Below are 22,727 nucleotides of genomic sequence, written 5' to 3' on the forward strand. Positions count from 1 at the left end.
GGCACCTCACGATTCGATTTCGATTCAGAGGCCAACGATTCGATTCTAAACCGATTATCGATTTAACAATTTTTTAATGTACATTTCTATGCGTGATTTTTAAAAATATACATATAAATCTGAGTTTGCTAATCACTTTCTAGACAAAGCAGCTAGACAAAGCTTAGATTTTGACATATACAGTATTTGTCACACACAAGTTTTAATGAAATGTTTTGTCTGAGGTTTTTATTGTGTAGTCGTTCCATGCTTAAGCCTCAAACGTGCTTGTGAAAGTCCCCTTCTCTCCCAGTAATCTTCCATGTCACAGGCTCAGTCATGTTTAAAGGTTTTTTTCTGCACTCTTGCCTAAACACTAAGTTGTCCATTATCCCATCCTCTTTCAGTCACTCCATTTTCTGATTTGTACTTGTCTGGAGACAGTAACTTTTAAATAAAAATAAACACATAAAAAAAAATATATATATATATTATTATTATTTTATTTTTAATCAATTATTAACTTATCAGAATCGATAATGGAATCGTTCTAGAGAGAATCGCGATGCATCTAAGAATCGATTCTTTTTCCCACCCCTAGTGTACAATATGTTAGTATGCATCTCACAGTAGCTCACAGCTTACAAACCAAAGTTCATTCCAATCCATCCAATAGTTGTTGAAATACATCACTCTGGAGGTGTTAGTTTGGCAGACCAACTAACTGACAATCCCCAGAGCTACATTGGTAGCACTGCTAAAGAGTAAATTAAAGCATGTAGACAAAGTAGCTACCATGAATAAAGTAAACATCCTAAATTGATCACTTGACAGTGTTAGAGCGTTCCTATAACAAACAGTAATTACCTCTCTTTATGTGGTAATAATTACAGCCAAATAGTGCCAATAACCCCACTCCTATTCACATTCGGCTTTCCCTGCTGTGACTAATAACCCTCCTGATGACTCTGACCTGTCATCAAGAGGGCAACTTACTGCTTTTGTTATATAGGAAGGGTATCATTTATCATGCCGCCATGCAAAATGAACTAGCTTATAGGTTATAAACTCAAGCTGCAGCCAGCTGGAAACCAAACAAGCAGCGACCTGCCAGACAACATAAGCAGCCACTAAATGGTTTGTTCTCGAGAGCTTCTTTTTTCGTGGTTACATTCTCCATTTACAAAAACATCTCAATAAACTAAATCTATTAGATAGAATTTTAAAACATAAGCCCCTGTCTGCACTCTCTTCTCATTGAAGAATATGACTGCTTGTGTCCAGAGTCAGCGCTTCTTCTTTCTTGAGGTTTCTACAGGCCACATTTTCCTGTTGTATTTTTAACCACTGTGAGTGAGCATTAGGATACTGTGGAGTTACACAGAGTGACATATATGGGACATGGTCTACTTTTACCACACGAATAAACACAAACACACAGCTGACATCTCTCTCTCTGCCTCAGGTGGCATGACAGCATGTGGAGCTGTGGCAATGAGTGGGCAAAAAATGTGTCGCTGCCAGTTCGGACAGGAGCGGCTGCGATGCAAACCGCTTCCCATCACGCACCAGAGGCACGAGTGTGTGGGCTCGCTTTGCTTTTCATTTATTCCTTAATGCTATGAAACACCCACTCACTATCATCACATCTCACTTAGATTTTCAAGTGAGGAAAGCTTTTCTTCTGCCCCATCTTACTTTGTAAAGCTCGGTGAAACAAGACAAAACCCATTTACCAGAGGATTGTGTGTGTGCATATACTAATAAGATACTGAAAGTTCATTCTTCATCTTGGCAACAGCTTACAAAACAACGACAAGGCCCATTTAGTTTTTGTTCGGAAGCTTTTGTCCATATAATCATGCACATATCCTCAAGATGGAGTTTGGCTAGTTGCAGGACGGACTAATGAATTTGTAGATGTTTAAATTTCCAATTTTTTTTTTAAAGCAGTTTAACGATTTCTCGTCCGGTATGTCAGCTTAATTAGTCGAGACTGAAGGTTCATTCTTTCGGTCAAATCACACACTATCTCATGAGGAAAAATGGAAATTTGAACATCTACAATTTCTTTAAAACTGGGAAAACTCCATCTGCTGAAATCAAGCGATATGATGGAAAGCATATAATTGAAAGGTCACATAATAAGTTGTGACACCTGTCATCTCGTAATTCGGAGTTATTGTCTCATACGCATGAGATAGTAAATCATAATTATGAGATGTGTGTGTCTTAACAACCCAACACCACCATTTGATATCCCCTGGATTGCAAACACCAAAGAATACATCATTTAGGGAAAAATAAAAAAAATATATCATTTTGCAACCCTTCATATATAGAGAAAAAAAATAAATAAAAATACAGATGCAGTGTTCGCAGAATTGGCTTCAAAAGCTTTTGAAGGTCTTCATCGTGATGGAGATTAAACTCATAAAATCATAACAGCTACTGAGCTTGCAGGTCAGATCCATCTCCATAAAAACTAAGCATCCGTTGCAAGCACTGGAGAAAGATAGTAAGTGGATCTTGAGTCGGTATTGTTTTGTCAAAGAGACTCTATAGGGCTATAGTACTGTACAGTACGTTAGATTGCATCTTTACAGCCGAAAGCCTGAAGCTGTTGAGTATAAAATAATTTCTTCCCCTCCATCATATCACCCCCAGGCAACACTGACCAGTTATTATCCATTTGTCTTCAAGGGAACAGCACCGCTCTAATGCACCAACCATAATCTCAGAGCCAACAGGGCTGACAGAGGGTCACAATTTTACGAGCATCCATCCTCCCTCGGATAATCTTCAATTATTAGTCCGTTGTATTCAGCCTGATGAGAGGCACGAGCCACAGAGGCCCAGACTGAATTTGTTTCCATGATAACAGTCTGAATGATGTGTGGGCACACAAGTGGCTTAACAGGAGATTGTCCCTGGACAGCTTGAAATAGGAAAGAGAAGAGCGGGGGGGGTTTAATAGGCTTCTCAGACATGCAGAGCGTTTCAGTTGGCTGGAGTGGCAGTGTTTTGTTCCAAAACACAGGAGCAGCAAGGAATCATGGGCCACATGCACAACGGAGCCCCCCCGCCACTTTTTTCTTTTACCAAAGAGGTGCGTACCCGTTCTCCTTTCTTGTTGTACGATTTGAAGGTCTTCGTCCCAGCAGCACTTTGTCTTTCAGATGTCTTTCTTCCTGGGGTCAGTGCTCAGATTAATGTGATGTCATAACCGTTAGGCACTAAAAGAGATGAGATAGTGATGAATGCAGTTAATTTTAAGGCCCGTCTTTGAGGTCACTCAGCCCTCGCTGGAATATACATAGATGTGTGTTTGGAAAATGGCTGATGCCTTGAATTCAATACCGAACATTACTTTTTATATCAAAATGTTATTAGAAAAAGCACTTCCTATTTTGTCTGACAATAGGACACATTTATATCATCCTGACCTTGGTAGGGAATCACTGCCATAAGCAGGAACACTGCGCACTATACCATGTCGACTGATCACTGGATATCAATAGGTTAGAATGCCCGGTCATAAATAAATCCAGGTGCATTGCATGACAGACTAAAGAAGTGAAATCTTTAAATTGTGTGTGACAAAGTGGGTGAGATTCTTGCACCCACCACGTTATCATTTTCAGTTTTTTTTAACCACTGTTTTTGTGTAACATTTCAGCACTTACTATCTCGGGTTTGTTTGTGTTAACATTTTTAAATCTTTACATCGAGTACTGGTTTAATTTAAGGCAAACACACAGCAACAGTTTAGTTTCAGTTTGATTTTTTAAGTTGAATGTTTGAATAGTTAATTGTTTCTTTCTTCATACTCACCTTTTGGTTGTTCTTTTTATTTGGTTCACCATTTCGGAATGTTTGGGGAGGAGCCACCAAGCATTTCCTGTGTATTTATGGTGTTGATGATGTCATCCCTGACATCATCACAGAGATAGCCTGAAGGCTTTCAAGAGTACAGATGCCAATCAATGATCAATATGTTGTGCAGGATGGGTGAATGACACCAAGATATTTCAAAAATATATAACCTTATATATAAATATATGTGATAACAGGACATCAGCCATTATTTTGGTGGTGGTTAATTCTAGATCATATGATCACACTAATAGCTAGTGAGTTGTTAGTTAAAGGGCTAACAGTTGGTTAACATTAGAGTTGAATCAAAATGTATTTTTGAAACATCTGTATATATGAAAATAAACACACAGAAACTCTCCGACATATACTGTATATATAAAGTACATTTCTGGAGTTAACTATTAGATATGTTTGGATCAAATCAGCTGTACCGATGACTCGATGCTATGCTAAAAATTGCTGCTACATGTGAATTTCCCAGACGTACAGGAGCTAAATCTGTCGATAGAAAAATATTTTTTTTCAGCAGACGATTGACATTACAACACGATTGAGCTAGCAGTGTTTATACAACCTGTTCTCACTCCGAACTTGTAAAATACGGACGCTTGGCCAGTGGCTGTCAGCGTCAGATACGATGCAAAAAGCACCCTTCACCGTGTGTGTACAATGCACTGGGCAGAGAAGCAGCTACACAACGCTTGAAGATGACGTAGTATTAACAGCGACAATGGGAGCGAGTAGTATGAAAGCCCGAAATTCCACATAGAGAGGGTGGTTGGGATGGTGGATGGGTCAAACAACACAGGACTTTCACCCCGGAGACAGGGGTTTGTGTCCCACGTGGCACTTTTCCTAAACCCAACTGTTGCTTTCTTCTTTTCCTAAACCCAACTGTCCCGTTTTTGTCCCGCGTGTCACGAAACGTACCTTTTATAAGCCCACCCACGATCTTGTCCTTAACCTAACTGCGTCAAAAGTGACGCCAATAGTCCCGACCCAGCTTGTTTAGATAAAGCGTGTTTAGATAAAGTGTGTTTAGATATGGCGCTAAAGGAGACTTTTAGCGTCAATAACAATGCCAAAGGCACCTGACCAAGCGTCCGTATTTTACGCGATGGGAGTGAGAATGTGTTGGTATTTATTCAGTTTGGGAAATCCTACGATCTCTACAAAGCTAACGTTAGCTTGAGTTGGCTGGCTGACTAAACAGGGACCTGAAATTGTCTCTGTTGCTTGGAGTTTGCGGACAAACTTTCTCCTTTTGGAATGGAATAAAATTGTAGTCCGGGGTTTCTTTTACGACTGTTACTACAGCCAACAGCACAGCATATGCCAGGCATATTGTACTGTACTAGTGTGTTTCGCGTCTCCGTCTCCTCTAGTAGTTCTGGTTACATAGGTCTCGTACATAGATACTGTATATATGGGTCTCGTAGCCCACATCTCGTAGCTGTGACCGGAAACAAAAATGGCAGCAAATGTGACATTGGGTGGTTCCTATAAATAAAGGTAGCTGCAGTTTTCTGCTTTAAGGGAGGAAAGAAGTCACGCTGATACAAACACGTACTTACGTACACAGAAATAATTGATTGATCATAGAGAGTATAGACAAGAAGCCGTGCTGCCACAAATGTGCTTTTTTCATTTGGTATGAGTTGATTATGTTGTTTTGCTCAATTTGAGCAATAAAGTCGCTCTACCTTCAAAGCAGTCTGGAAGTCCAACAATGTCATAAATCCTTAAAAACTTTGTTAGAATGAATTGACAAGGGTCCAACATTTAAGTAGTATTCCATCTGTTTTAATTTAGACGGACCAACCTTTAAAAGTGCTGTTTTCTATATTTTTATTGTCTTCCTTTGTTTTCATAACATAATATTACTTTGTACAGCACTTTGTTCAGCCTAGGTTGGTTTTAAATGTGCTCTCTGATTAAATTGACTTGACTTGACTTGTTTTGACAGACTTGGCAACTATTTAACAATCCCAATTATCGCTCCAACCATTGTTGGCAGTAATAATAATATAATATCTGCTGACTGAGTGAACGCAGCTGCCAGTGGTCTGCAATCACCGAGAGCCAATCAGCTGGCACTTTAGGTTTTTAGAACATCCCTGGTGATAACAGTACGGACATCAAATTGACAAAGTGCAGTAATGTGAAGCAAAATGTTTAACATGTTTTTGTAGTTGTCAGGAGAAAAGCACCAACCGCTCTAGGGCTGCAACTAACGATTATTTTCATTGTCGATGAATCTGTCGATTATTTCCTTGATTAGTTGTTTAGTTTATAAAATGCTAGAAAATGGTGAAAAATATCGATCAGTGTTTCCCAAAGCCCAGGATGACGTTGTTGTTTTTTTTTTATAAAGAATTACTAAAACCGATTGATTATCAAAATAGTTGCCGATTAATTTAATAGTTGACAACTAATCGATTAATCAATTTATCTTTGCAGCTCTAAACCGCTGGTCACTTCCGTTCACATCAAAAAAGCGAATGTCCTTCATTCATGAAAAAAACCTGGATGTCAATATTGCTGTTGTTTATTTTCTCCCAGCAACCATCAGTTCCACTCAACTTGTTTGATCAGCAGCTGGACAAATTCAGATTGTGAACCTATTTGAGAGGAGGATGTGACAGTCAAACAACAGCGTGATTTAAATGGGCCACAGCGAGTTTACTCACTAAACATGCTGCTGATCTAACATTGGTTGTTAGTTTGCACAAATCAGCTCATGATTCCGACGGCGGAGGTGTTTTCTCAAACGCTAGTAAAATTGTTACAAGTGACTCATGTACAGTATCTGTGACCTGTGTGTGGATGTAAGATTCTATGACCTAACGTATAACCCCTGAATGTTAAGTCATTTACTCTCCACGTACCTTGCCTTCTCTTCCAGCTGGGGAAGGAGACATAAACACCCAGCGACAGGCCGAGGAAGAGACCAGCAACATCTTTCATGCTAAATATAGATCCCCTGATGAAGTGCCTGCATGCTAATAGTGCTGCTGCTGCTGCTTTGGCACTCGCCTTCACCTCCTGTATGTGATGCTGCGTGCATACTGTCATGCAGTACGAGCCTCCCCTCCCTCTCGCAGAAATGCTGCAATGCGTCTCCCTCAGCCAAGACTGGGTCAGTGTAACTTAGCTAGCAGCAACGGTCAGAGAAGCATCCCCATAGCAACAGCCAATGAGGCTTATGGCTGAGGGATTATTTTTTGTGTGTTTTTGTTGTGATTGTATATGAAAAGAGCGTATTTCCAGGATTAAAGTTGTCAGGGGGGCTTTAGTTAGAGCCAGGGGAGGAATAAGATGGCAAGTGAGAGGAGCAAAAGAGGAGACAGGGCAGGGTTGAGGATGTGTATGCGCGGCTGTATGTGCAGAGTTATTGTGTTGACAGATGCTGGAAGACAGGGTGTTGTATTGTCATTAAATGACGCTGGTCTTGAGTATTTTCATACTGGGAAACATTTTACACACACAGTGTACAGCAATTCTCCTTTAAAGTTTTGTCAGACATCCATTAGAGTTTTTATTATTCTGTTACATCATAATCAGCAGTATTAAAGCAAGCAGGTAATTAAAGCTAAATGATGGTTTAACAGAGTTAAATATTCAGACACAAGTCTCTGCCTAACATATTTGGTGTCTGTAGAAACTTTTAAATCCCCACTAGAAATAAAAAATAAAGTTATGTGGGTTTGTAAAGCATTAGTTTGTAATGACTAGCCCACTGGGAGGTCAGTATAAGTGGGTTGAATTGCATTTCAGGGCTCATACTTAAAAATGTTGGGCTATATTCACTTTCCCTCCCTTAAAGGTCCCATGGCATGAAAATGTCACTTTATGAGGTTTTTTAACATTAATATGCATTCCCCCAGCCTGCCTATGGTCCCCCAGTGGCTAGAAATGGTGATAGATGTAAACCGAGCCCTGGGTATCCTGCTCTGCCTTTGAGAAAATGAAAGCTCAGATGGGCCGATCTGGAATCTTCCCTTTATGACGTCATAAGGGGAAAGGTTACCTCCCCTTTCTCTGCTTTGCCCATGGCAAGCTGGTCAAGGCCACACCCCCACCATCCACCATGCCCCACCTCTCTCCTCTTAAATAGCATTTAAAGCTACAGACACAGAAATGGCACGTCCTAAGGAAAGCTCATTGTGGGACTGGCTCTAGTGGCTGTAATTCTGCACCAAGGCTGAATTTTGGGAAAGAGACTTCAGATACAGTATTAGGGGACCACTAAGGTCTATATAAAAGAGACTTCAGATACAGTATTAGGGGACCACTAAGGTCTATATAAAAGAGACTTCAGATACAGTATTAGGGGACCACCAAGGCCTATATAAAAGAGACTTCAGATACAGTATTAGGGGACCACTAAGGTCTATATAAAAGAGACTTCAGATACAGTATTAGGGGACCACTAAGGTCTATATAAAAGAGACTTCAGATACAGTATTAGGGGACCACTAAGGTCTATATAAAAGAGACTTCAGATACAGTATTAGGGGACCACTAAGGCCTATATAAAAGAGACTTCAGATACAGTATTAGAGGACCACTAAGGTCTATATAAAAGAGACTTCAGATACAGTATTAGGGGACCACTAAGGTCTATATAAAAGAGACTTCAGATACAGTATTAGGGGACCACTAAGGCCTATATAAAAGCATCCAAAAAGCAGCATGTCATAGGACCTTTAAATCATCTGCTTCTACTTCAGAGTCCATGATTCCTTCTATACACCAAAATATGATTTTAATTTGTAACTACTTCCACTTGAACATACATGGAAGCATGGTTTTACAATTGTGGGTCTTGTAGATTGTGGACTCAGATGTTTTTCAAATTCTTTAACTTTGTCATGACTGCTAGAGATGTCAGGATGTGACGTCACGCTCTTCAGATGGTTATTAGAAGGGAGATGTGATGCCAAAATGTGCCCAGATCATTACACCTAACCAGTAGCTTTTTGAAGTGTTTATAGCAACGGTTTTAGGACATATGTTTATTCAAGTTTAGGCTTATTTGTTTTCTTGCCAAAAGTTTGATGAAAATATCTCATATCTGCACTCTAAATATGAAGCTAGAGCCAGCAGGCAGTTACTGTAGCTTAGCTTAGCATAAGTACTGGAAGCAGGGTGAAACAGCTAGCCTAGTTCTAGTAACTGTACATTTTGGTAGTTCAATTCAAAAGACAACTAGTTGCTTTACAAGGTGTTAAATGCTGGAACTATTTCTTGTCTCCATGTCTATTTAGTTTAAAGACACAAGAATGATATTGATCGTCTTCATCTTCTTCAACTTTCAGAAAATGAAAATTAAGAATATTTCCCATCAAGATGTGGTTGTTTTTTTTTTACTTATAGGGATTGTGTGATTGTATCTCTGTTTAAGTGTTGTGGATTGATCCTGTAATATGAGCAACTAGAAGCTATTCGCCCCATCAGAAGAAGGCCTCTGTTACTTCGTCATTATTTGGTCTCGGTGTAGTCATAAGGTTTATTTTTTAAATCTCTGTCTCCTGCAGGCCAGCGGATTCTCCAGTATAAGAGTGATGTCCTCGAGACAACGGTGTTGGTGAACCCATCAGAGGAGACCGCTGCCACAGAGGTAAGTCACACCTGGACAACATGGACAAAACACAGCAAGTTGATGATGACCCAGTGCTCTGAATCCTGCAGGATAATTTATTTAAATCACACTGAGGAGTGTGTTCAGTCTGGATCAAACTTGGTTTTACTTATGAAGAACACAGTAACACCTGTTGTTCACCATTTAGCCCCAATGGGAGGTCCATGTCTCTCCTGCTAGTAATCATCACTCAGTTGATTAACAAGAAAACACTCACACAGTGGGAGAGGCAGACACTTCTTTGGGTTATAAATAAATCCACTCAGATGCCTCAGATTTGACTGTCAATGTAAAAAGAAATAGTCTGTTGTCAGCTAAGCTTTTGACTGCCTTAACCTAACCTAGTTTTTTATTATTATTATTTTGTCTAGTAGTATGACAGTTTATCTGCAATACACCTGATTCTTGAACCTGACCAGAAAGACACTGTACTGTAATTCTGCATTTATTTTTTAATGCTGCAGTAACTTCGTCAGACACAGTGATTTATCTTTGACAAAAAAACAACAAGTCTGAAATAAATGGCTACTCTATTTGTTGTCCCTTTTGCTGGATGGAATTAAAATAAACTTTTCCTTTTCCAAACAATCTATTTTGGGCATGAAGAGTTAGTGATTGACACTATCCAACTCTTAGGAGTAATTTTAGACTGTTACATTTATATTTGGTGGTTGAACAGTTCTTCAAAATAAAAGTTTGACCTTTCATCTCATCTTCATTCCGTTGCAATATATACTTTGATTTGAATTTTTTAAAAATGTCTTCCTCTGGTTTTCATTCATCGTTCACATCGTGTTATTATCATTGAGTGGGTCGATTTTGAGTTGCCTGGATGACATCAATTTCGGGGACAAATTGAGCAGCTCTCAAACTCTATAGCACTCAAATCAAATGAAATATTGCAACTCAGTGAATTCATGATACATGTGAGATGATGTGAGCTTTGTTCATTGGGAACTAAATTGCTTGCTTTGTCACCCCAAAAAGATTCTTCATCTTTCCAGTACAGTACATTTGACTTTTGTGTTCTGATGTTGATGACTCATGGAAGATGTATTATTACAAAACATTAATGTTAGATGTTATAGTGTTGTTATAGTTTGTTATTCTGTCCTCTACCCAGATTCACTCTCTGATCACTGACTTTGCTGGGAATAAGTTGCTGATCCTGAGCGGCCAGAGCTCGGAGCAGGGAGGTGACATCCTACTGCAAGGTGGAGCATTCACCTGGCAACACTTCTCCGACATCATCTCCAAACCTCAAGTGAGCTGGGTGCATTTTCTCTCCAAATAAATCTTTTCAGTGTATGGATCAAATTTTATAAAGCTTACATAGAGAGTTGTTTTAGGTTGTTTTTCATTGTTACTGTGTTTCCAGGTGATTGAACTCCTGTCCAAGGCCTCTTCAGAGCAGCCGGCCAGGCTTACTGTTTCCTGTCAGGGAGACGGGGGCTGGAGCTCCCTGGGCCAAAGCCAGGAGCAGCAGTCACTCCAAAATCTTCTGGAATACCGCCTGAACCCCGAACCTTACCTCCCCAACATGGACGGAGTCACAGAGTTCACTGAGTATGTCTCCGAGACAGTGGATGTGCCGTCGTCCTTCGACCTCCTGGAGCCCCCAACCTCTGGAGGTTTTCTGAAGCTGTCCAAACCCTGCTGCTACATCTTCCCTGGAGGCAGGGGAGACTCTGCTCTGTTCGCCGTCAATGGATTCAACATCCTGGTGGATGGAGGGTCTGATCAAAAGTCCTGCTTCTGGAAGCTGGTTCGCCACCTGGACAGGATTGACTCTGTTCTGCTCACCCATATTGGTGCGGACAACCTGCCTGGCATCAACGGGCTGTTCCAGAGGAAGATTGCAGAGCAAGAAGAGGAGCGTAACCAAGGATCTGGCTCCAGCAGCAACGGTGAATGGATGAAGAACCTGATCTCTCCTGAGCTTGGGATTGTGTTTTTCAACGTCCCAGAGAAGCTTCGGATGCCTGAGTCCACGCTGAAAGTGAAACGAAGCATTGAGGAAGCATCTCTTACATTGCAGTACCTCAATAAGCTTGGTATCACACCAGAGCCTCTTCACAGGGTAGTCAGCAACACCATCGAACCCATCACACTATTCCACAAACTTGGTGTGGGGAAGTTAGACATGTATGTCTTAAACCCTGTAAAAGAGAGCAAAGAGATGCAGTTTCTAATGCAGAAATGGGCTGGAAACAGCAAAGCCAAGACCGGGATTACGATGGCCAATGGAAAAGAAGGAGAAATATCTGTCCCCTATTTGACATCAGTTACCGCTCTCATAGTTTGGATTCCTCACCGTCCAACAGAAAAGATAGTTAGGGTGCTCTTCCCTGGAAATGCACCGCAGAATAAAATCTTTGAAGGCCTCGAGAAACTGAAACACCTGGACTTCCTGCGATACCCAGTGGCGACCCAAAAAGACATATCATCTGGTGCACCTCCTCCCATCATCAAACAGACTAAAATAAGATCAAGAACTGACAGCAAAGAGAGTCTCAAGTCTTCACCCAAACCTCACTCTAAAACAACAAAGAAAGAAGCCAGTGGACAGGAGGAAGAGTCCAAGAGTGAAATCACTAAAGAGAATAAAGTGGAAAAGAAGGAGGAGAAGAAGCTCAAAAGTGAAAGTCTAAAAGCCACCAAACAACAGAAAAACAGCGAGGTCGCCCCTGTAGCAGGCAAGACAGAGAAAAAGAAAATATCAAAGGAAAAAACTGCCAAGCATGAGAAAGCGTCCAAGATGGATGAAAAGAAAGACAAAGAGAAAAAAGAAATTAAGAAAGAAAAACGTGAAGCAAAGAGAGAAGAAAATATAAGAAAAGAAGAGAAAAAGGAAAGTAAAGCCAAGGAGGATAAAAAGAAGGACTCAAGTAAACCGGAACTGAGAAAAATCACGAAACCTGACCTGAAGCCGCTCACCCCTGAAGTGAGAAAAACTCTGCATAAAGCTAAGACTCAGGCTAAACCCAAGACAGACAAAAACAAAGTAGTGAAAGAGGAAGCAAATGAGAAAAAGCCAGTCCCAAAGAACATCCCTGAGGAGATCGCAGCAGCAGCTTTGGCTGACAGGTCCATTGTGTCCTCCCCAGAGGACCTCACCGAGGACTTTGAGGCTCTGAAACAAGAAGAGCTGTCCAAAAAGACTGAGCCTATTCAGAATGATGTGATGTCTGGGTATTTGCTGCACACAGATACTAAAGATCCTTCCTTAGTTTTCCCCGATGAGACGGTCACATCCCCAGCCACTGAGATACAATCGGCTTCACCCAAATCCCCCGTCAAACAGGAATACAACAAAGACAAGGGCGCTTCAGTACAGGTTACAGCCACTGAAAAGAAGGAAGCAAGCGATGCCTTTGACAAGAAGTATGAAGAGGAGCAAATGGAGAAATATGACAAATACCATGTAAAGGACCACATTGGAGACAGATCAAAGAAAAGTGACAGCTCAGAGGAGGAGGGTGATGTCATTGAAAAAGCTGAATTTGAAGGAACGGAAGATGACGAGGTCCTGAAATATAAAATGGAGGAGGCGAAAAAGGAAAAAACTGGAAAGGAGTGGGACACCAAGCCAACTGAGCAAAAACCTTTGTCAACCACAGCCCTGTCTGGGCAAGTAGCAGCATCCGCCTCGGAGCAATTCTCCTTCATCCAAGACGAGACCATCCCTGTTTACTCCGAGACTGAACAGACCATCTCTGATGAGGAGATCCACGAGGAACCAGAAGATAGGATCCCACATTTGCGCTATGATGTGGGCTCCTATGACATCTCTGTCCCTGATGTCCCTGGTACCTTTGACTCCATGCATGGTATAAAAGAGATGAAGTGCTCCGCCGTGTCTGACATCAAACCCAAAGCCTTCATGGGAGGGCACGAGCCTGAACTCGCACCTTACCCTGCCATCATTGCTGCCCCTCTTGCAGAGGAGGAGCACATCTCCTCTGCAACATCCATAACAGAATATGACAAACTATCATCCTTTGCCACATCTGTAGCCGAGGACCAGTCGATAACCTCTGTGACAGCGCCACAGACCGAGGAGGCTGGGAGGAACTCTCTCCTGCTTGACACAATCAACAGTATCCCCTCACGCGCCGAGGCTGCCCATGGGAAGGACTATCTCCACTCGGCAGGAACCATCTCACCCACATCCTCTCTGGAGGACGACAAGTGCTTCAAGTCTCCTTCCTCTGACGAGTACCAGCCCAACATTCCCGAGATGGAATCTGGGGATGCAAAGATCAAATCAGTCCACGAAGAAGAAGAGGACGAGGAAGACGAGGACGAGGACCAGACTCCGAACGTTGACATCCCTCTGGGTAAACTCCAAGAGGGCTATGAAAACGCATCCTTCATGATGCTCCAGGAAAAGCAGAAATCTCCCTCTGCCACTTTTTCTCCTCCTCCTCCTCTCTTCTCTACCATGAAGTCCTCTCCCACGCAGGCTGTCAAAGAAAACCAATCTCTCTTAAGCACAGAGGGATTTAAGATGGGTGCGGATATAAAGCCTGTTTCACCCCCTCCATCTTTCTCCTCTGAATTAGACTTAGAGTCCCACTCCAGGCAGGAGAGTGAGGAAAGATGTCTAAGTCCAGATGACAGCACCATGAAACTGGCTTCACCCACACAGTCTATGCCTACAAGCAGTGGCTACTCTCCAACAGAAGAGAAACCCTTTAAGACAGAAGACAAAGATGAAGCAGGGTTCAATGTTAAAGGTGACACCCAGAAATCAGTCATTATCTCAGACAGTACTGCCTATATTGGTCTGATAGGTGACAACACAGTGTCTGAAGAGTCTCAAGAAGAATCCAATGAATCCAATGAAGAGGAAGACTATTACACCAAAAAGGATCTACAGCCCGCTGTTAAGGCCAAGCTTATGGAGGCAAAAGAGGGGTGCTTCTTGGATGACGACTTCGCCTCTGAGGCTAAATCTGCAAAGACAGAAACAGAAGTCAAGAGCTTGGAAAAGACACCGTTGTCTTTCAGCACAGAGGAAAAAACAATACCTCAAGTGATGTACTCAGATGAAGATGAAGAAGATGATGATAATCAAAGTGGGGTAGGGTCTAATAAGCCCTTATCAACCAATCAAAGCAAAGTAGACTTAAAAAGTGAAAGCACAGAGGAAACGGATGTTTCTTTTAAAGAGACAGAGAAAAATGTTCATTTCAGTCTCTATAATTTTCCAGAGAAGGAGACCAAAGAAAAGGCCGTGTATATAAGACAGGACACACCCTATGTGCATGGCAAAACATTCTCTTACAGTGACATTTATGGCTCAGTGGACTCGGATTCATATCATCAGGAGTCCTTAGATAAAGCGGAGAAGGACACTGCGAAGGTTGAAGTGGATTCGCAGAAACCCGAGTCCCCATCCCCGGTAAAAGCCACGGACAAAATGTCAGAGAAGGAGGGATTTACCGTCTCTTATGGAAAAGAGTCCTCCTCCTCCTCATCGTGGCTCGACTCCAAGAGCACTTCTGCTGTACCTCCATTCGAAGACGTCAAAGGAAAGGAGACATTTGAACATGGCACAGGTAGCCGATTCCCTTCATTGGCTGATAGACCCGAGGCCTCGTCCACTTCTTTATCATCAGAAAAAGACGCCTCTTTTAAAAGTCAGATTGATGGCGGCCCAAAGCCCCAAACGTACTCCTCAATGACAGCGTCTGATGTAGACAAACCTGCCGCCACAGGCTACGGCGAGAAAGGAGCTAGTTTGGAGGTTGATATGCGAAAACTAACAGCAAGGGAGGAGGAGGACTATGATGATGATGAAGTTGTCGAAGAAGGTGATGAGGATGAGGAGGACGAAGAGGAGGAGGACGACGACGAAGACGCTGTTGATTCTGATATGGAGAAAGGTGCCAAAGAGAAGTCTGAGAAGGAAGTCAAAAGTCCAATTAGTGAAATGTTTGGCTCAAATAGGCCTGAATTTATGGTTTCCATGGCTGGATACGGCTATAACAGCCAGGGGAAGCCGAGCAGCTCTAGCTCACTCGCAAAGGCTGAACACGAAGTTAAAATTGACTCCTCATCCTTCAGTGGAAAACCAATGGATTTAGGAGCTACAGGTCTCTCTGCCTACTCCTCGGGCTTTGACTACTCATATGGAAGTGGTGAGAAAGACTCATTTTTAAGTCAGACCACAGACAAAGGTAAAGAGGATTTCACTTTGAAATCAACAGAGGACAGTTATTACCAGAATGACAGTGCTGATCCGGATTTTGAGAAACAGAAGATACCAGACCTGAGTAAGAGATCACTGGACACAAGCTTTCAGTACACGACCACCGCTGCCCCTGGGTACTCCTCCTCTTCGGCCTATAGCTACTCCTCCTCCACCTCGGGCTCCCTCTCCACCAGCCGTCAGTTCGGAGAGGAACTCGAGACCCCTGCCGAGCCTCTCTTTGAGTACTCCTCCTTTAAAGAAGAACACTCACTGGTCATGGATCCTCCCTACTCTGGCTCCGCTGGCACAAAAGACGACTATCTAGAAGTCTCTGAAAAACAGATCACAGCTACAACCATGGCTGAGTCCACTTCCAGTTTAGCTCGCTTCTCACCCCTCAGCCCATTTGAGGAGGTCAACTCATTCCCTTCGCTCTCCTCCGCTGCCTTTGCTGAGGACAAGAAAGAGTATACCACTTCAGCAGGTCCAGTAATGGACAAAGGCCCTCAATCGGATTGCTTCTATAAGCCTGGATGGTCTGTAGGGTCCAAGCTGGACACAACTGTTGGGTTTGGGGCCTCAGCAGGACCATTTGCTCAACCTGCAGAGCTGTCCAAAGACAAAGAGGCAGCCAGCGCCGCTCTATTTGGCATCACTTCCTCCCCACGCCCAGACACAGAAGGCAAGCATTACTTTGAGGAGACTGACAGCAGTGAGGAAGAGGATGAGGAGGCTTACATGCGTGAGATGACCAGGACGCTTTCCAGCGGCCAGTCTGGTAACCTCTCATTTTCTAACAAGCATGTTGCTCCAGCTGCCAGTGAAAATACGGCTGGTGCACTCCCTGATGTTCTTGGCTCCTACATGCCCTCGCCTCTTCAGGCCAGCAAGCCAGACCCGGTCAACGGCCCCATGGAGGTCAGCTCAAGCAGCACCCTCCCTGCTGGAGCAGCAGCCAGTGGTGCGTCTTCAGGCCCAGCCAAGGTGGAGCCCAGAGAGGGAGCAGCAGCTTACAGGAGCTCTTTTGAGTGGGAAATGTCAAAACCCCAGATGGGGATGGTGCCCGGAGACTCCCCTCCCCATTACCGCCATGATGACGAGTTTGAAGAGGAGTGTGAGATGGAGCCGGAGCACCCTGCCCGCCCGCTGTCACTCTCTTCAACCGATCAGCCGTTCCGCTCTCCGTTCTACGCTGAAGAGTGCAGCCAAGGGGGCCAGGATGACGACGACGATGACAGCGATCAGGATCTTGCTGGTGACGTGCCCATGGGAGCCACCTCCTCTTACACCAGCCGCAGCTCTCCTGGATATTCCTCCTCTGAGTACAGGCAGCCCAAACACGATCTCTCGCCTTCCTTCATAAACCCATGCATGCGGCAGCTATCCAGCGACGAGGATGACGAGGAGCACGGGCGCAGGAGTGACCAATCGCAGGAGGCTGATGTGCACGATCTGTCGGTCAAGAGAAGGGCTAACAAGCAGCCCCATCATCACCAGTCTCACAGCAGCTCTCTGCAGCAAGCTGGCGGCATGTCAGCAGGGCTGGTTCTGGCCACGGAGGACACACCGCCCACCTCCATCAGCGAATCTTTAGCCTCTCAGTCAGACTCTGATGTGCCTCCAGGCACTGAGGAATACCCCTCGGTCGCTGGCGAAGGCAACATGGACTCAGATGAGGATGCAGACTACATGCCTGTTGATAAATTATCTGCCACCGGGGGAGGCAGCCATCAATCCTCTAGGAGGAGCAATGACCCTCCTCCTGCTCCCCTCATGGACCCTATCCCTCACCCCCCACGCCCAGACGTTTGCATGGTGGATCCTGACTCTTTGGATAATGGCGTAGTCAAGAAAGAACCAAAAGCCAAGAGCTTAAAGAAGACTTTGGGAAAAACCAAATCAGCATCACCGGCTAGGCGCAAGAGGTCTCCCATGCCCGTCAAACAGACGCCGTCTCCTCGCAGCGCCTCGCTGAAGAAGAAGGAGGCAGACAAGAGCTCACGGATGTCTCGTCTGTCAGATGGACAGGGCTCCAAAGATGATGACCTCTCCAGGTCGAGCTACAACCCAGGCAAGGGGCTGACTAACGGTGTCAAGAGTAGTTCAGGTGCGCAAATGTTTAAAGATAATCTTGAAAGCTTTTCGGATATAATCGTTAATACTACAACATTTTTTTGTAAGGTAAATGCTTTTACACATAGTGACAGTTTGGTTTCGTTCTCCCATCCAGGTTCTCAGAAGTCCGGCTCTGCAGCGGCTCCTGGCCTTCCTATATATGTGGACTTGGCCTACATTCCCAACCACTGCAGTGCCAAAAATGTGGACCAAGAGTTTTTCAAACGCATTCGCTCTGCATACTATGTGGTGAGCGGGAATGACACAGCAAGTGGTGAACCCAGCCGAGGAGTCCTCGATGCACTGCTGGATGGCAAAGCTCAGTGGGGATCAAACCTACAGGTAACATTTCCAACTGTACTTAGTTTGATGCTGAGGATGATAACTCAGTTTAAAGATTTTGTCCCTGTCGGTCACCATACTCTCTCACTCACTCGGCTCAAATCAAAGTAAAGCAGTTTCCCCTCATAAAAGACCAAGACGGGACTTTTAAAGCCAAAGCGGAGAAATCATGGGGCAGGGGATCTAGGCAAGAACTAAACTGAATTCAAAGACAAAAAATGTCGAAATAAACACATTTATACAAGGTAAACATAGGTAAGGAAAACACTTGTTTTTTGCCTTTTGCTCCCAAACGCTTTACGTTAAACAACAAACACAATCACACACTTTTCCTACAGATTTTGTTCAAGTTTAAGCTTATAACAGGATGGTTGTAGAATACTATGTGAGAACTTGCAGAACCTAAATCTAAACTTGTATGTTAAAATTTTCACTTGTGACAAATTAATCAAATTATCACAACAAATAATCACAGATTGATGTTTACATAAATACAGTGACAGCTGCAAACTTGTAATGCAACATTTACTCTTATTTTCATTTTTTACTTGTCCATTTTCCAGCACAACCACAACTCGGTGAATACAACCTCTTGAATCGGTCACTGCAACTTCACATATGTTCTCTCGACAAATGTCCACACTGTGTTGAAACCAGGTTTTCTATACATGACATTGCCGGTGCAAAATAGCTTCAGGACGAGAACTTGTTTTAGTGGAACATGTGTACGTAAAAAGGTTGTTTTAGTCAAAACTCAGATTGGACCGATAGTTTAGCTAGCTGTCTGGATTTACCCTGCAGAGATCTGAGGAGCAGTTAACCATAGTCCTCAGAAATCCACCGGAGTTTAGAACGCCAACACAAAGAAAGAGGAAGGTGACGGACATCTGGCCGAAAATGAGTGACGTCCGGCGGAATTTCCGGCGGCACTGGAACAATCACGGAAATGAAACGTTGTCTATATAGACTAGTCGTGACATTTCCTGATCTCTTGTCTCCCGCTCAGGTGACGCTGATCCCCACCCACGACACGGAGGTGACCCGTGACTGGTACCAGCAGACTCATGAGAGGCAGCAGGAGCTCAACATCATGGTCCTGGCCTCCAGCAGCACCGTTGTCATGCAGGACGAGTCTTTCCCCGCTTGCAAGATTGAGTTTTAAGACCCTTGTTTCCTCTCTCCCTCCCCCTGGCCTCCCCAGTGTCGATCTGGTTTTAATTGCCCTCCTCTATAGCCTGATATGCAAATCTGCCTCTGCTTTGGGCTATTGAGCGAAAAGCAGAAACAGACCTGGATAACTGTCTATTCTTTTCTAGATTTTTATTCATTCATAAGCTTGTCGTGGCTATCACAATTTGTATTACGGAGGTAGTTTTCTGACAACTACGTCCTCCATTATTACTATTATTATTATTTCTAGTCCTTTTAAAGGGAGTGCAGTTTTTTTTTTTCTGCTCCTTAACTCTTTGTTTGTCCAAACCCTGTGAGACAATGGAGTCTATGTTTATTAGCCGAGACAAAATGCCCATTGTGTTCATATAGAAAAACAATACAAAATTGATGTCTAGTTGCTTGTCTTCTAATTGGCCTAAATCAAAGCACAAGTTTGCACACTTTAAAGCCAGCAACAAAATATATTCTTCCACTGAATCCCGTCAACCCGTTCACAATAAAGGTGATCAACTGAACATTTGCTGATAGAAAATCATCATTAGAGGCTAATTGTGATCACTTTTACTTAACTTTCCTCTGTTTCCCCTTTCTGTCGTTCTTCTAAAACAATGACAGTCCCAGTGTTGAACTTTGTGCCTCCTTCTGACATAGTGAGATATAAAATGTCTTTTGAGTATATTTGCGGTAGGATAGGGAAGACCATACTCATGAATCTGTATTGTAGTGAATTATGATATTACTACGGTTATCTCAAAGTGTAAACCAATCGTTACAGTAAGAATAAGAATTTATCGGTGGCTGTTATTTCTTACGGTGGATTTGACGAATAAGATTCTCTCTATAATAGTTTCTGTGGTCTTTGATGTATCTTTTCAGTGTATTTCCAGTTAACATATCGTTGCAGGGGATCGTGAGGGGGAACTGAAGGCAGAGGCGGTGATACAAGTACAAAATCATCATCCTGATCTTTGGATTTCTACCTGTTTCTATCTTTACATACAGAACAAGCACTCGAAGCTCATAAGAGGGAAGTCGACAACCCTCATAGCGGTTCCTGCGTCTCAAAGATCTTTAAACAAAAGCTGGGTTAAAGAAAAAAGAATGTATTCTGCTACAACAATAGGAACATGTGGTTTGCGAAGAGTGATTGTGTTTGCCTGGTGAACGAAGGTGGTCGGTGTGATTGATGGTTCGAGGTTAGACTGTCACCCACATGTGCCTTTCTGTCGTGCTGTCCTGGAAAGGGAAACTAAATGTGTTTTTCGTCGTAGAAATTCATGGTGGCATCATGCAAGTGTGCGGTTCATCCCCCGGCTCTGTGGCGGAGGCTTCGGCGAGCTGGTCTCCTCTGTTCTTTTGTGAGTTTTAGTCAGTGAGAACGTCAACAAAGGTCCGAGTTGTACATATCAAGCGTAAAAATGGCACTTTTCAAAAAAAGCACCAACTCAGTATTTCAGCCGTTGCGTTTTCCTGGAGCTGCCACTCGAAGAAGCACAAACAGTAACCAGTGTGCAAAACTTAAAGCAGTCTTAAATTTCCGCAACATTAAAATATTAATTACAGCATTTGCACTGAAAACCTGTGCTGTTTTCTCATGGTTTAAATATTCCAGAAAATATAGTTTGTCTTGAGTTTGCAAAATAGTTTAAGCCACAATCACCTTAACTTAATGCATCGTGTTTTTAGATTGTATATTTATTATTATTTATTAAGTTGCAACTTTCTTTCCTTTCAGTGGTAAATCAGTGGATGTTTTTAAGTAACACTTTATTAACTTAGTATTATGTGTAGACGTGCTTTTAGTTTGATATTAATGATTTTATATTTTGATAAGTTTTGAGTACTTTAATAGATTTTAACCGGGAACAAAACTTACTATTCAACAAATTACAGGACCAACACACCTCACAACGGTTGCTATTTTATGATCCACAGTAAAAAATCTAGTTATTCCTCTGTATGATAATTTATTCCCTCGACTAGTCGAGTGATGCATGTACAACAGATGCATGTACATAAAAGGCGATAGCTCTTTAAAAAAAAAAAAAAAAAAACGCAGAGGGCTGCAGGGAGCCCAGACTTCAGCGGCTCCAGTTGATTTGAATGTGAAGATGCAGATTACCTTTACGTTCTCCACGGAGGACTTTGATCTCCTGGTTGCCTTGGTTACTGTGCATCATATGGTACATCTGACTCATCGGTCACACCGGCGGTAACAACCGTGCTGTTGTAGCCCGCAATGCATCTCGACTGTGCAAGGGAAGAAAACTTTGTGTGCAGATTATAAGACACCGCAGTTTTCTTCCTTTGGATGACAGTTTGACAAACATTACGATTTCTGTCTGCAGATTAAAATGTTGTCAGTATGATAAACATGTTAGAGACAGAGAGGAGAGGAGACAACGAGTTGAGGTCCTATTTCCTGCTGATTTCAAAAGAACGGCTTCTCTGATGAAAGTTGTCCGTGACGCGTCAGTGTTAACCCACACTCTGTGTAATCTGCATTCCTATTTAATACTGCATCACTGTAAAGGCTAATAATTAAAAGGAATCACCACTACTCATATGAGCAGACCACTCAAAACCCAGACTGCCAGACACTCATGTCAATACATTTGTATTTATAGAGGATTTCCTATTATTCACACTCTTTTCCAGACAAAGCTTAATACACACACACTCACTCATTTTCGTATCGTGCAAAAACAAAAGAACAAAAAAAAAAATATCTGTGGCATTCAGACTCATCTGCCGTGAAACAAATCATCATGAAGACGGTTGGTTTTCAGTGAGCCCTGCTTGTACGTGCATGTGTACCTTTTGAGTTCTCCTGTATTGTAATAGCTGAAGAAAAAACTGACTTCACATAGAAATGCTATTTTAAAAGATGTATATTTAAGAAGCTAAGCTGTGCGGTACTGAGGAGCCACGTGTAACCTGGCTGAGCTGTGCTGTCAAGAAAGCCTCGTGATCGTTTTTTTCCCTCCTTTCTGCTTCATGGTTCTACTTTCATCTCTTGTTTTAAGTGCAATATTCTCTTTATCTCTCTTTGAAATGCTTAAAAAAGGTCAAATAGAAAACAGATTTATTGTTAAAAAGGCAAAAAGTGTGGTGAAGACCAATAAAAACAATTTACTGAAGAAGAATGTCTCCCTCTTTTCTTTTTGTATCGTCACACCACGTAACTTTTATAAAACTGATCAGGGCATGTCACTAGGCCACTGGTTCCCAAACTTTTACGCTTGTGACCCTTTATAGCCAAGAAATGTATCTATGTGCAGTTTGACCAAAGCATGGTGTTTTATTTTAACAGTTTTAGAGGCCTGAAGAGCTACAGAGAGTCAACCATGCTAACAGTTCTGTGAGGTTGTACTGAGCTAAATGCTAATGTCAGCA

General features: G+C 42.7%; 1 protein-coding gene across 3 annotated transcripts in view; it reads left to right on the top strand.

Moving 5' to 3' along the window:
* The window catches only part of map1aa (microtubule-associated protein 1Aa), a 49,532-nt gene extending 27,058 nt beyond the window's left edge, over nucleotides 1–22,474 (top strand). For all 3 annotated transcript variants that reach the window (XM_031323641.2, XM_035999654.1, XM_035999653.1), the window contains 5 exons: nucleotides 9,399–9,481; nucleotides 10,626–10,766; nucleotides 10,881–17,808; nucleotides 17,932–18,158; nucleotides 19,165–22,474. In XM_031323641.2, coding sequence (XP_031179501.2) covers nucleotides 9,399–9,481; nucleotides 10,626–10,766; nucleotides 10,881–17,808; nucleotides 17,932–18,158; nucleotides 19,165–19,320 — 7,535 coding nt within the window. In that variant the 3' untranslated portion in view covers nucleotides 19,321–22,474. The remainder of the gene's footprint in view (nucleotides 1–9,398; nucleotides 9,482–10,625; nucleotides 10,767–10,880; nucleotides 17,809–17,931; nucleotides 18,159–19,164) is intronic.
* Nucleotides 22,475–22,727: the final 253 nt, after the last annotated feature.

Source organism: Sander lucioperca, chromosome 3 (assembly GCF_008315115.2).
Source record: "Sander lucioperca isolate FBNREF2018 chromosome 3, SLUC_FBN_1.2, whole genome shotgun sequence".
Lineage (NCBI taxonomy): Eukaryota > Metazoa > Chordata > Actinopteri > Perciformes > Percidae > Sander > Sander lucioperca.